The 15,623-nt window shown below is 41.8% G+C and overlaps 1 protein-coding gene across 5 annotated transcripts in view; it reads left to right on the top strand.

Moving 5' to 3' along the window:
- Positions 1-15,623, top strand: part of zgc:66433 (uncharacterized protein LOC321250 homolog) — a 49,727-nt gene that overhangs the window by 31,203 nt on the left and 2,901 nt on the right. For all 5 annotated transcript variants that reach the window (XM_044204339.1, XM_044204340.1, XM_044204337.1 and 2 more), the window contains 11 exons: positions 969-1,095; positions 3,341-3,481; positions 3,599-3,658; positions 7,592-7,747; positions 8,287-8,389; positions 10,152-10,470; positions 10,571-11,078; positions 12,264-13,656; positions 13,854-13,957; positions 14,617-14,779; positions 14,959-15,077. In XM_044204339.1, coding sequence (XP_044060274.1) covers positions 969-1,095; positions 3,341-3,481; positions 3,599-3,658; positions 7,592-7,747; positions 8,287-8,389; positions 10,152-10,470; positions 10,571-11,078; positions 12,264-13,656; positions 13,854-13,957; positions 14,617-14,779; positions 14,959-15,077 — 3,193 coding nt within the window. The remainder of the gene's footprint in view (positions 1-968; positions 1,096-3,340; positions 3,482-3,598; positions 3,659-7,591; positions 7,748-8,286; positions 8,390-10,151; positions 10,471-10,570; positions 11,079-12,263; positions 13,657-13,853; positions 13,958-14,616; positions 14,780-14,958; positions 15,078-15,623) is intronic.

Raw genomic sequence — 15,623 nt, 5'->3', positions numbered from 1 at the left:
CACAGTTACATGAACTGACATCATTTTCTCTAAACTGTGTACTGGAATGGATCTGTTATTCTGACAACTCAAATGACTTCCATGGGAATAGTTTTGCTGTACCTACAGCACATTTTAACCAAAAAATGTCAAAGGCGCTTGCGATTTAGTCCACAATGGGACACTGAAATCTAAGCTAATGAAATGGTTATTGGTAGTAATATCACCTTGTTTTTTCAAAGATATCCCTAAACCCTCTAGTATTTTATTCAGCCACCACAATAATTTTTAAGGGGTCCACCAACGAAACATAGCCACTGATAGTAGATGCCAATTAAAAGTTTTCCTTTTCCATGCAGCCCCGGTATTATGTTTTTACCCAATTTTTGGCGTTCCTCCGTCCATTTGGATAAATATCTCCTCTTGTGTGAAAAGGACAGCGATAATTTAAGAAAGGCAGATCATGTTTTGACATCCACATGGTGTTCTTTCTCAGTTGAGGCTCATGGCTTCCTGTTTTCGTAGTGAAATAGTGGAATGTGTCTTCCTGTGGACAGTCCTAATTTCCTTTTTGTTTTTTTCTAAGCTGTGCCACTTCCTGCCTTGTCTACTCTTGACTTTTCCTCGGTGTCACAGGATATATCTGCTCGGCGTTCCGTGTTCTTCCTAATAATCATTTGGGGAGACTTGTTTCAAGATAGGTAGTTGGACGACAAACAAAACAGATAAAGAGAATATCGATTTATATTATATGATTTTCTTTGATAAAAGAAGAGAAATGAAAGAGTACTAGAATACTAGAATATTAGTACTAGAATACTAAGAATACTAGTGGGGTAAACAATTTTCAATCCCTCACCATTGCTGGTCAGTATGTGGGGGTTTTTTTGTTTGTTTTTTTAAAACCACTGACCACTTTATTTTGTTTTAGAATCTGTGAAGCATCACTTTCTGCTTTGTTTATTTTCTCCTCTTCCTGTTTCTCAAAGGTCAAAGATCAGCCTGGGCAGCAAGGCCTTGTCACATGACTCTGTCTTTGTTTCTGACTCATCGGAGGCCAACGAGGCTCTGGGGGCATCCCAGGACAGCATTCATGGGAAAGTGAAATCCCTACAGGTAAACACACATAAAAAGCATACCTGGTGTTTTAGTCTGGGATACTGTTCAACCAAAGGAGCCAAGTTTGAGCTCCTGTCTCAACAAGTCATCTACGTCCTTGAGAAAGATAGGTCGAGGATGCTGTAGTGACCCTGACCTCTGACCTGGCAAGAGAAAAGAGGATTTGACAGGTTAATAAGGAATAATAAACAAATAATGACCCTGTGCTGTTCTCAGCTGTCATAAGCAGTATTTATCAATAAAAGAGTTGATAGAGAGAGACAGAGCGGTGCCAGCTGATCTGCTCTATATTTAGTTAGTATATTTAGTCAGATGGGCAGAGCTGATGTGTATCACAAAGAGGGGTTAAAACTGAAGCGTCTGTGAAAGCAAAATGTAGGACTGGATGATGAAAAGAAAAGCAGACAGACAGAACAAATGTCTGTCACAACAACAGGCTAAAACGGGAAGATATGAGACCCAGACAGACTGACTGACCTCCAGTTAAACTGCCCCACTAAGCTACCTACAGGAGAGTGAGAATTCAACAACGTCTTAAGGGGATTTGCTAAAAAGGAAAACTTTCTCCTGTAGCTAAAATACAGAGAAAGTGTTTCAGAAAGTGACACAGCAATCACACAGTGTGTATGAGAGGCTGCCAGACAGAAAGACACAGGTAATGATAATCAGTGCATTTGTAAAGCAACTTTACAAGCAAAACTGCAAAAGCATGTAGATTAGATAGAAATAAGACTTTGAGAGTAAATACACTGATTTTCATAACTGAATTTACTGTGTAAAACAATCTGATGGTAGCTTTCCTGAACTTAATCCTCACTCTGAGCTGGGCAGCCTGAGGTCGTTCCAGAGCCAGATATATACACACTATAAAAGGATCAATATGTTACGAGGTGCATAGTTATTAGAACATAATGCATAATGCAGCACTGTAAAGTGCGTTTTAACATGGTGGTCACATGGTGGTCACTCACTTAATGTTGGTGTTTGTGTGTGTATATAATATATATATATATATATTATGGTGTAAATATTCCAAACAAGGCCGTACCATGGAGGTCCAAAGCAAACCCCACCCCTTTAAGAAATCTTGTTGAAATCTTGAAATTTTATCTTGCCACAGAACATTTGGGTTATTTTCTTTTTTCTTCACATTTTTTTGTGTTCAATATTTACTGTTAAATAGTTTTTTTCTGTGAATTTTATCTCCCTGCAAAACGGTCTAAATGCTACTTCAGAGCCCATTTCCACAGTGAAGGATATCATTCTGATGGAGAAATACCAAATCCCTTAATTTTTATTATTAAAAACATGCAGAAAAAATACCATAATTGGCCTTATAAAAATCCGCCACATGTGATGGTGTCCTCAATGGTAGCTAACTGAATTTGACATGCTAATGGCTTTGCTAGCATATCCTGTAACAGTTGAGATATTGAGATATTCATTAAAGAAAATCAATTGACATAAAATGGGCAACAAACAATTTAAAAAAAGATGAGAAAAAAGAAAACAGGAAATGCTATCTTTATCTTTTTTAAAGATGTACTACCAAGTTGAGCTTCCCAACTGCTAACGGTGAGATAAGCTATTCCTATGTCCTTATTTTAGTTGGCGCTCCTCTGTGTTTCTGTGTTGTTGTTTTAGAGTTACTGTAACTATATTATAATATTAACATTGAAAACTGCAGCGGTCGACGTCTTTCTGTCAAGGACTGGGTGTGTGCCAGCGTCCAGCCCGGCTAAAGAAAAGCTACATTGTCCAGTGTTTGCTTTGCACCTGAGTAAATGAGTCCTTGAATGACTGTTACACTGGCAGATAACAAGTCTGTTAGTTTGAGTTTCTGTGATACCTACCACACACACACACACACACACACACGCACATAAGGCCTAAAATAAACACTATCTCTCTTGAGTGCCAGCTGACTGTCCTGACAAGTCATTCTCTGTTAATCATACTCTACACTAGTGAGGATTTTTGGACTGTAAAAGCAGGGTAACTTTGTAAACACAAAGATTCCTACTCAAACACACCTTTGTTACCTTTTTATAAAGCTGTAGAGTATAAAACAGACTGACAGATTTGGCTCCTCTCCATCTCTGAGTACCCGCACACGCACAAAACCTGGAAAAACACTTTCACTTCCTGCTGCTCTATCTACACGTGTGGTCATGTTTCCAGGTTTTTGATTCTTATTGAGGTGACACACATACAAACACTTTTTTTTTTTTTTGTCCTGTAGCTCCAGCTAAAGCAGGCCATCAGACTCGGGTCTCCTCCATCACTCATGTGTGTGAAGAGAGCGGAAGATGCTGGAATCATGTCTGAGGATGACGGCCTGCCCTGTAGTCCACCTGAATACACGACACTTCACACAGTCATGGTAACACATATTATGGAATAGTATCCCACTCCTGTAGTCCACCTGAATGCTGTTTGCTGCAGACGGCACTGCTAACACTGTTGTTCTTTCCTCTCTCTGCATATCTGCATCTCTCAGAATCAGGCTCAGAGGAACAGCTCGATCAGTCTGGAGGGAATAGATAATGATGACGACCAGGTAAACAAACCAATTCCACCAATTTTGCACTGATTGTCAGACTCAAGATGGACAGTTTAAAAAAACAAAAAAAAAAACAGAATCAAAATCGATGCAGCAGAAGCAGAGATAGCATCTTTTTTTTATTCCACACATTCGTCTTCCTTGTCAAAATATACATAACACACCCAACACATTTGGGTGTGTTATGCTAGTAGCGGCTAATGTAGCCTGGGGCTGCTAGCCTCAGACAGAGATGAGGAGCGGGCTACAGAGGTCTGGTAAGCTCACTTCTTTCTGACTCCACACCCCCAGATTTTCTTTTCATTTTCAAACTTGTAGTCTTCAGCCCCAACAGACGCTGACTCAAGTGACATCACTTGAGGCAATTTATCAGATTTCGCGCAGCTGCCTCTGGAGCCACAAAAGACTTTTTTTCACATATACAGTAGTCCTCCCCAAGACCTGTAAACAGACTGGTGTGTAAAATTGGTGGCGTTCCCCTTTTTAAAGCTTAATCAATAATGGGATTTTTTTTGTCACCGGGGGACAGAAGAACTCAATCAAACAATCTGACAGCCCTGACATATTATCACCTTATAAAGTTGTTCTGGCTAACATGCTTGAAAACCAATGTCAACGCTACCTTGCAATGCTAAATCACTGCCCAGAGGAACGAGACTGAATCCATAACTTCTAAACTCCAATGTGTGGTGCTATTGTAAAACGAATAGTCTCCACATAGCATGGTGAGTGAATCCCCCCCGTCACCAGCCAAACAGCCATTCAAGTCATCTCATGGTGTGATATGTGATTTAGAAAGGCCAGGAGGAACCTTCAGGCTGTGTGAGTGTGGGGCTTTGTGTGATTGTGACATTCTCCTCATGTGACTACGATGGGGGGGAAAAAACATCTCATGATCCAATCTAATCACTGAAACACTACTCTTGGTTCAAAATAAAAGCCACCTTCATGCAAATGGACCTATTTCTCGATTTATTTATTTTTCCCCCCTCTCCCCACTTTTAATAGTCTTAATTTCCATTCCTTATTACTGTCTTTCTCTTACTCCCTCGGTATCCTCGAATTGTCAGCCTCCTGACCTACCGAGTGTTTATGGTTCAGCCCGTGTGACTTAAAATATCCCATATGCTCTCTAACGGCACTGTCAGATAAAACAATTCACTGCAATAAGTACTTTTCAAACGTACAGAAAGGAGTGCCAATACGTGATAAGACGAGTCCTAAAAACCTCAACTATGCATTTTAGCATCGCTGGCTATAATGTGGGCTAAAAGCACAGTCAGCAAAGTATGACAAATGAGCATTTAATGATAGTGCCGTTTTAGCAATTTCAGAAGGGTTTTGGCCAGTCATTTTCCCACTGAAAAGAACCACAAATGGCCAGCTACAAAGACATGCACACAAAAACCTGAAAATGTCCCTTTTTAAAGTGCATTCCACACACAGGAATGTGGTCAAGGAGGACTGCAGTGACTTATGGATTGCAGTTGCACTTTCTGGAGCTTTTCCATTCACTGAGGACTCATGACAGACTTCGTGGAGACACAGAATGCTTTTTTGAGATTTTATTCTTAAAATGAACTTGGATTTCATTGCAGCACTGACAGTTTTTGAGCTAGACAACGTGTTCATAACAGCCTAAAATCACCCTGGGTACTTGAGTCTGGGTCAGTCTGTCTGCATATTCACTGTGAATAGAAAATAGTGCAGGCTTTGTCATTTGTTGACATGTAGTTTAGAGCTTGATTCTTCCATTTTCATTTCAGTTGCTCATGGTGATGAACTCGCAGAGAATTATAACCTGACTCTTCTCCTCGCCGCTATGTTTTCAGCCACAGCAAGCAGCTGTTTACAGTGAAAAAGCTCTAAAAAAAAAAAAAAAAAAAAAACCTACTGTACACTACCTGCCCAGCACTAAACAGCAGACAGACACTGTCAACGACTAGCTGGTGAACATAGTGGAGCTGTAAAGCGGGCATTAAGAGCCAGATATTTCCATCAGGAGTTGGTAGAGACCAGAAACAGAGCTAAAAGAAATGAATGTTGCACTTAAATTCTTCCATTTGCCAGAAACTCGTCTCCAGATACATGCTAATGTTGCTAACATGTTTGCCATAACCTCAACACCTTGTTGTGCTGCCTACAAGTGGCCAAAAAAAATCAATTCATGCAGGTTCAAGGAGACAGTGTAGGGTTTTAATTCAGAGTCAACATCAATGTGTAAGACTGGGGATGGAGTAACAGAAAGAGGCAGAATCAGTGCAACTTCTAAACATGGGACTGAAACTCAAATGTTTCTTACTGTCTTAAATTCATATTGGGTTTTTTTTATTCTTGATTTGAATGGTGTAATTAAAAGTTTGGAGGCTTCTTAAATCAGATAAATTTTGTATTTCCACCTGAGGATGTAACTAGTAAATTCACAAACACATATGCGTACTGTATCTGTAGCACAGTAAATAGCTGTCATGTGCTTTGTGCGTGATGCTTGAAGATGGACCTCAGGGCGTGTGTTGGTGGGTGTGGTCACAACCAATCCTCAAGCTGCTTCTCAAGCCTTAAATGGAAGTCTGCTGCATGACCTCTTCTTCCTCTGAATGTCACTTTCTGTCTTTCCTTGTCTCTGTTTTTCTGACCTTCTTTCTCTTTTTTCTGGCCATAATACTGTACGTGTTATTCCACTGACCCTGTGGGTGGGTGGGTGTGTGTGTGTGTGTGTGTTCGGAGTGCATTCCAATGGTTTCTCTGGCAGTCAGCGTGTCTGCTTGTAGTTAGCATTTAAATTCTGCCTCAACCTGCCTCTCTCTCTCTCTCTCTCTCTCTCTCTCTCTCTCTCTCTCTCTCTCTCTCTCTCTCTCTCTCTCTCTCTCTCTCTCTCTCTCTCTCTCTCTCTCTCTCTCTCTCTCTCTCTCTCTCGTACACACACTCACATACACACATAGAAACCTGAAAACTCCATAAACAAGAAACTTAGATGTCAACAAAGAAGAACTGTGATCATGTTCCTCTAGATGTTACACAATTTCTCAGTCTAGTTATGAGTTTTGCTCAGAATCAGACAATAATGTGAGTCTATAAAATCATAAAAACATACCATATTTTCCGAATGACCTCTGGTGCTATCTAGCCATGCAAATAGTTTTGGTTTCATTTGCTGATCTTTAGAGATATCCATCTCTTAAACTTCTGCCAAAAACTCCATACAATGGAGCTGATTTGAGCAAAGAATGGTGCTCAAAGCATCACAAATTATATTTGAAAAACTTAAAAGCAGCGCATCTGTCTGTCTGTGTATTTGTCACCTGAAACTGTCATTGTACTGGTCTAGTTAGCCCAAGCGTGTGTTGAGATGTCAAACTGTGAATAATTTGGACTCTTTTAGGTATTTTAATGGATTAATAGATGAGAAAAATGAAAAACCTCGCTGAGATTTTATGTTGAAATAAGTCAAAATGTGATTTTTGTCAGAGGAGAGAGAGAGGGATACGTCTCCAGTGATGACAAGTGTTGGTCCTGCAGATAAGGACAGCTAATATTTATCCAGCTGGACTCCTTCTGTCGCGCCCTCTCTTTGCTGGTCTTGCTCTATTTCCTTTGGTTTCCTTATCTGCTGCCTTCATCATTTACTCAAAAGCCAGGAACAAGACTAAGAGCGACGAGTCAAATCGGTGACGTGGCCAGCTCTGTCTGGACAGACTTTGTGGATACAGTGGCATGTGGGTACAATTTTCCCAGGACATGGGTGGACAAAGCCCAACTTTTGTTAATGGTGCTCCTCCAGAGGTGTCTCCAGATGACATCACAGATTTGAGTGTTGGTTGGTTGGATGAGTTAATTGACCTGTATTCTCAAATGCTGGAGGAGTATTTCCTGAGTATTTGTGAAGCTTTTTTAGTGAAACCTCCTGTCTCTGTCTCCTTCTCTTCCCAGCTGTCCTGTGCTGCCTCCAGCAGAGCGGTGAGCCCCCTGGTGGTTCCAGGGGACTTCAGTCAGCCGGCCAGTCCCTTCGGCTGTCTGGATAACTCCGCTGCCAAACACAAGCTGGGCCTGAGATACAAAGCCTGCAACAGGAGGAAACCTGTCAGTGTAAGACATTCAGACGCATACAAACACTCTAACATGAGCATGTACATTCTAATACACCCATTACCTATGCTTTAAATGATCATTCTGGTTTAATACAACGTGGGTCTTCTTTTCATAGGTTTGGCTATTGTTTCTATAGTTTATCATCAAATTGAACTCACCAAAGTTTGGTTAATAATGCTACAGTTCGCATTCATTCTCATTCTCAACATTTTCTTTCTCAAACTTTTACGATCATCCTTCTTTTTAGGAAGTTGATGCATTGACTGGCATATCCAGTTCAGCCAATCATAACATGCTAGTTATAAATAATGTGGTAATGACCTTTTGGCCGACCAAAGTGTCCGACGACAGGGTCAGCCATAGAACCAGTGTTCTGCTCAGTGGCACCTCAGCAGGACAGATGCTTGGCAATTTAGTGGCTTTAGCCTGTATCTTCCGGTTAAAAGGACCGTCTAACTGGATCACTACATCACCGTGACCATCACAGTGGTAAGTGAGAATGATGACGTCATCGCTAATGTCTTCTGTCCATGCAGAGGTTGGAGATGAAAGCAGAGGGAGACTCTGTGGTGGAGGAGATACTGAACACCTCTATAACAGAAGCTTTGGAGAAGCGAGAACATCAGAAGACAACAGAAGGTCAGCTCGCTTTTTTTTCTGCTCGACTTTATTCTATCTTTTATTTTATTTTATTTTTTTACTTCAAATCAATGACTTTGCTGTATGGAAGTCTCTGAGTGCCCATAATTAAAAAGAAATCATTTAATCTAATTGAAATTTCGTATTCCATTTTTGTTTGCACAATGTAAGACAAAACATTTTAAATGTTCACTGTCAGGTTTGAAAATGCATTATTACTCCCAAATTTTTAATTAAAACTCCATCAACAAATAACTTTTATTTTACTCCTGAGCATACGGAGCCCCCTAAAGGTCATGGCGAGAATTTTTTTTGAGGACTACTTTTGCATTCCCTCGCAATATGTTTCGTGTCCCCCTGCAATACATTTTGCGTACTCTCGCAAGTACTTTTACTTTTCCTCTTCCATTCCGTCTGTGCCGTGTGTCTATTTGTAATGGAAGGTAGTGTGGAGAGTCTCAAGTTAATGCATTTAGCATCGTTTATGGACACCTCACCTTATATGATGTCCAGTGCAAAGAAGTTTCAGAACATTATCAAACTTCTGGGTAGGAGCTGTATGTTTAAGGAACATCAATAATTGCTCAACACTTACAGCAACATGCATTCTTCCAAAACTTGTTTCAACATTGAAGGTTATTTTAATTTGTTTTGTGCAAAGAACCTGTGCAAGAACGCAAAAAGCTTTCCAACTTGCGTTGGTCTGCATTCCTGATGTGTCTCTGCAAGTGGTTCAGTGCTGTCTGCTCTTTCTGCGACAGAACCACAGACTCTGTTTGCAGCATTTCAGTCGCCTTCTCGTTTGTTGCTTCTTTTGACTCATACACATTAGCACATGAGCTTTATGAGGTAGATTCAACTGCACATCTGTAATTCCGCTTCTGGAGACGTCTCCTTTTCCTCAGTGAAACCCCTCTGGGGTCCAGTACAGCAACTGTTCAGGAATGAAGCCAACAACATCCTGCAGATCACCGTACTGGTTTCTTCTGGAGAGACCTCTTGATCTAAGAATTTGTTTAATTTAACTTTCACTAATTACATAACCATGCATGCCTATTGAGAACTATAAGTACTATATCAGCATACTTAATGCCCAGTTCAAAGTAAAATTCAATGAGCTGATATACTGTTGTGTTGCGCTGGCAGCAGCTGAGCGAAAATAGACCTATGGCTCAGAAGGAATGGAAGAAGAAAAGTATTGCACAGTAACACTCCGTATGAGCATAGCACTGCCATGATGACAAAGAAATTGAATCTGAAAATTTCACTTTCAAACAATATTCAACCTAAACTTGAAAATGTAATAGCTCTAATTAAGCTATATCCTTTTTTTCTTTTCTTTTCTTTTCTTTTTTCTTTTTGTTAATTTCTAATGAAAATAAAATGGAAATGGCTTTTTCGTGGTCATTTTTATATTGGTTAACTTCAATATAGAAGAGAGAGAGATTTCAAAGAGAGGCCCGTGAGAGTCCTGCCATTATGAAAACGTTCAGTTTCATTAAAAATGAATTGAAATCAGGACAAGATTAAAATTCGATTGCAAAGGTTTACAAATTTCAAATTTAGGTTGCACATTCTCCACCAATTTGAAATAGAGAAGTCCATTTCATACATACATCATGCGTGCACAAATTGCTAATGAAACTTTGATTTGGTTAAATTATGTCACTTTAAAATTGGCAGCCATAGACTTCCAAATGCTTGCCGCCACTGCATCATATCAAGTTGATTTCTGAGACATTTGCTTCTGTCTGTGATCCAGGTGTAAGTGGTGATGAGCTGAAACCAAAAGTGGAGAGAGAAGAAGAAGAAGAAGAAGAAGAGGAAGAGGAGGAGGAGGAGGAGGAGGAGGATCAGCCACAACATTCCAGACAATCCCTGTTGAATGATAAGGAGGAGAGGGAGGAGGGAGAAGAGGGAGAGGAGGGAGAGGATGAGTCGGAAGCAGAACAGGATGTGTCTCGCTGCCTGGACACTTCCTGTCCTCCTGAGCCGTGTCTCTCAGAGGAGGAAGCACCAGATGCCCAGCCCCTGCTGTCCTTCGAGCCCAGCTCGAGAGCCTCCTCTCTGGACAGTCTTGGGTGAGTAGATATCATTTCCTCTTTGTTTTCTCCTCTTCCCAGTCTGGCTTGTTTTTGTTTTCTCCTTCTATCAATCTGACACCTCGATATCTGCTTCTAGAGCCACGCCAGAGCCCCCTTCTGGTCCAAGAGAATACTTGCTGGATCCTCCAGGCATTGCCTATGGAGCCGAGGAGAACAGGGTTGAAAGTGACTTGGCACTGAGAGGAGAAGAAGATGGAGTCCAGGAAAACAGGGAGGAGGAGAGCTCCTTCTTAGAGGAGGTGCTGAGCTCCTTGAAGACTCCCCTCGCGTCTTGCTCACTGGGCGTGGAGACTGAGGGTGTTGTCCTGGAGATAGAGGAGGAGGTGGAGGAAGAGGAAAGAGACGATGTAGAGATAGAAGAAGGGGAGGAGGTGAAGGAAGACGAGGCAGAAGTGAATGAGCCTGTCGGCTATCAGGCTGCTCCAGCTGGCTCCCTCCTGGCAGATCAGACCACTGAGGAAGAGGAAGAGGTTGCCACTTTGAGCACGAGTACTCCTTCTTGTCAAGATATTGAAGAAGAGGAGGAAGAGGCAGCAGAGGAGGAGGAAGAAGAGCTGGTGGTGGAACAAGTCAGTCAACATGGTGTATGTATCTTTGATTCATTTTTATTATCATGATTCAAGTAGCTTTAAAAACCAGTGAAACTGTCTGTATTTGTGACCTCTTGCATTTATTTAGTATAGAACAAAATGGGCCTCATGCAAGAACCTTGACTTGTCTTTATTCTAAACCTCTCCTCCTTTTTTGTGAGGTATGAGTGGGATTCACCAAACTCTCTCTTAATATAAGGTTAAGTGTTCTGCTCCATTTGTGGGCAGCTAACATTCCAAAAAATGAGCTTCAAGTCCCGCTGTTGGAAATCAGCAGAGAAAAACAAAATTTAGCAGTGTCAGTAGTGGTGTTAGGGGCTCTGAAAAAATGAGAAGCAATCAATACGGTTGTCAACGCTGTCATCACAGAGTGATACGGGGACAAAAACAAAAAGAGGGAATGGTTTGATATCAATTTAGATGCCAAAAAGACGGTCAAGGGGACGTGAAAGATTCCATTACAGGTGATGTTACACTGTCAGGTGCAATGGAGGACGTCTCTTGGCAAGCCACGATGCACATTACTCTGATACGGTGACCAAATTCTCATTTTACATCCAGTTTTATTTTAGTTGATGTCTCTGTCATATTTATACTCCAAATTACATAAACCAATTTGGCCATTTGGGGGCAGCAAAAACAAGTGTAAACACCAACACACTGAATTATCACCTTTATAAAGTTGATATGGCGCCAGCAAACAGCTGCCTACTTACAGCAGAACAGGAACATTTATTTGGAGTCGTGTTTCTGTTCACCTCATTCACTCTTCTTTTAACTCTGTCTTTGGTGTCCACCAGCTCCTGAGGAAAATATCTGACTCTTTAGCTGCTAAATGCTCCACTTTGTTCACAAGCTAGTCACTGACTGTATTCGGCTGTTGTTTGGTGCTGAGCAGATAGCTTACTGTGGGTTTTTAGAATATTTTACTGAAAACAGCTGCCTGCTGCGTCCGAAAACGACGCTATGAGAGCGGTGAGACTGAACCGATCATATGACTGAGTAGCCGCATGTGACTCATACGACAAGTCTGGACCTCACATGAATTTTGTTCGCACTTGAAAGAAAATTCTAGAACACTGGTGAATGCCCAAATTTTTGTGTGGTTCTTCCTTGAAGTTCAATTGAAAAACTCAGATGTATACTTTTCTTATTTTCCTCTCTCCTTTTATCTTCCAGCAAGAAGAGGAAGGAAAGAAAGAGGAGGCAGAGGAAGTCAAACCCGAGAAACAAAATGAAATGCTTACAGGAAACACTGTCAACCAGGCAGAGGAAGAGGAAAGAGAAGAAGAAGACGAAAGTGAGGGAGAGGAGGAGGCAATAGAGCTGGAGAAGGAGCCAGAGGTGGAGGAGGAGGGACGGGAGAAGAGGGAAGAGAACGATGTGGAGAAGGAAGCAAAGGAGAGAGTAGAGGAGGCTGAGGAAGCAATAGAAGAAGAGAGGGACGACGCAGAGGAGATGACCGAGACGTTTCCTGATGCAGCAGATGAAGAAGTTAAAATTGCTGTGCCGCAGCAGGAGACAGATGAGGGTGTAGATGTTGTGGTTGGGGATGTCGCTGGGTACACCCCACAACACACCAATGATGATCAGATCCCTACAGAACTGGGTGATCAGGTATTTGCCATAGTGCATGAGAGTCAAGCAGCTTCCAATCAAAGCTATGGAAAGGAGAGGGAAGATGGAGAAGAGGGAGTGGAGGAAGGCGTAGAGATCGACCACACGGAACAAACATCAGACCAAGAGGAAGAAAGTGAAGCAAACCGACCTGATGCAGATCAAATTGAGCAAGATCTGGAGCAGGGAGATGTAGAAATACCCCATTTAGACACGAAGCAAGTGGAAAACGATCAAACTGGAGCCACAGAACAAGCTACTGTTTTGTCGAAGCCTCCTTCTTTGTCTCTTCCAGAGTCCCATTATGAGACTCGGTCACAAGAGAGCGGAGCCAGCACTCCCAGTAAGACCAGCACTACCACTCTCCACATAAATCTACTCTCTCCAAGCTCAGAGAAAGTCACATCTTTCTTTCAACAGTCCCCAACTGCTGCATATCCCAAAGAAAGTGAGACACCTTCTCATGCTGTAGCAGCCGCAGAGCAAAATACAGCATCCACAGAAGAAGAACCGGCTGACACAATGGAAACAGTAGAAGAAAAACAGTCGGCCCTGGAAGAAGAAGCTACACCCCCTGCCTCTGTGGAGGAAACAGTCAACCAGCCGTCCAGTGGTTCAGATCAGAGCAAAATCCGCTTCACCATCGCCCCCGCCTGGCAGAGATCGCTCTCTGTAGAAGATGCCAAAGAGAGTTTGACTCCTCCCTCCTCCCCACCCGCCTGCGTCTCCTCTTCGTCGTCTGCCATCACAGGGCCTGGAGGTGTGGAGGCGGAGGCTGCAACTACGAAGGACCCCGAAGTGAAAGCAGAGCCAGCGAGTACGGCTAAGGTTGAACTGGTGTTGTGTCCTGGTAGAGTGAGGAGTGCAGGGACCACCGCTGCCAAACCACAGAGCAACGCAACACCGCCTCCACCCCCCACTAAACCTCAGACCTTAGCTGCTACAAGCACGGAAGGTGAGGATGTTGAACATGCTCGTCTTGTCTTTTTCTTTGCCTGTTTTAAATGTCCTAAACTTAAATTGTATTATTCTCAGTCACACTTTCTCTTGTCCTTGCACTACAAGCAATGAAAGTAGTCTGATCCAAGTCACATGAGGTGAGTTAAAATAAAGTTAGACCACAGACCAACTTTTCCACCCTCCCGCCTACAGCGAGCTCTGGCGTAGTGGAGGGAAACCCCGACAATCCATTTGGAGTTCGGCTGAGGAAGACGTCAGTTCTGCACCGCTTCAGCTCAGAGGAGGAAAACACAGAGGTGATCACCCCGACTTTGTTGTTACTGTTGATAGTGTGTTGCTAAGGGGATGTTTCATGTTTGATGGTGCTTGCACAATGGAAGCAAAACTGTAATTTCTTTAAAAGCATTGAGGATGTAGGAATCTGAAGTTCTCCTACCTTTGTAACATAATGCAGGAAAACTGAAACATAGCTTAATTCACCCATCTAAGGTATTTAAGGGCATTAAAGCGGCTATAACCAATATTTAACAATAGCTCAAATGACTACTTGTATGTGAAAGGTGGCGCTCATAGTGACGAACCCGCCGAAAATGATCACCAAACGGCGCAGTTTCCCTCAGCTCTACAGAGCGTTTTAGCATCTTTAAGCTCATTGTTTTGGTTTTAGGGCCCAAAACTCCAGGTTTCTTTTTTTTTCAGCGAAAAAAACACCAAAACTAAAAACAGAGCTAAAAAAAAGTGAATATTGGACTGGATGTATAAATAGGCAGCTGTTTGCTAACACCATTGTTCACCTTATGAACTTTCTAGGTTGATAATGTGTCAGTGTTGTGTTTAGAGCTTGTTTCTGCTGCCCCCAATTGTCCAAAAAAAAAATCAATTAATGCCGCTCTAAGGGAGTTTTTGTATTGAATTTTGTATTTATTATGTGATTATATTTTATTTTCTTATTCAGCCTCCCATCGAGCCACCAACTCAGCTAACCAGCTGTAAAGTTGACTCACCACAGCCAATCAGTGTAAAGCCCTCCATAGGTCAGCCAGCCAGCAACAAACCCACCCTCCCTAAGAAACCAGATGTATATGGAGACAATGGAGGAAAAAACAAGCGCACCTCAGGTGTGTGTATACACACATAAACACGCAACATTTTCTCACATACTGAGTTTATACTAAGTGCACAAGGCTTACATTTTCGTCCAAAACTTGGGCTAAATCAGACTTAGAAAAGTAAAAGAGTAAATAGCCCCTGCTTCAGCCCATGGTGTAACAGTGTATCTGCTGTGTTATTGATTCAGACCCAGCTGCAGTTCGTGGTGTTTCTGGGGGATCTGATTCTCCCAGCTGGATCTCTATGGCCAAACAGAAACAGAAGATCTATAAAGAAAACTCACTAGAAGAGATAACTGTCAAGAAGGTAATCTGTGTGTGTGTTTATATCTGTGTGGTCATGTATGTGTTTCATGTGGACACAAATTCCCAGCAAAACGTTGAAGAAAGATTATGCACAAAAGTAAACTTGACTATTATGGAGTCAAAAAAACTCCACAATAAAATAGGCATTTTATTTGCATTGGTCTCTAAGGGGCAACTTGACGTCAGTATGATCATCACAACAAACCAAGAAAGTCACTGGTTTCACATTCAGGTTAGCATTATTCTGTCACAATCAAACCAAAGGGACATAAATGCATTGTAGCCTAGATTTGAGGCTAGAATGCATTTAAAGAATACCAGGGATACACATAGCTGAAGAAGTTGACATAGCTGACATGACAGGCAAAAGATAAATTAAAAAAAGCAAATGTTTAGGTTTGGTTCTTCAACAGTCCAAAAATACATGGTTCAGATGGAAGTGCACTTAGATGGGATGATTGTATACCCTGTTTTGGTCTTTTGTTCCCCCTGCTTCCTTGTTTACAGTACTTCATCACACATTTCCAGCCACATAATCTGTATTCTG

Source organism: Siniperca chuatsi, linkage group LG8 (assembly GCF_020085105.1).
Source record: "Siniperca chuatsi isolate FFG_IHB_CAS linkage group LG8, ASM2008510v1, whole genome shotgun sequence".
Lineage (NCBI taxonomy): Eukaryota > Metazoa > Chordata > Actinopteri > Centrarchiformes > Sinipercidae > Siniperca > Siniperca chuatsi.
Note: the sequence above shows the minus strand (reverse complement) of the source record. Positions and strands in the feature narration are given on the sequence as shown.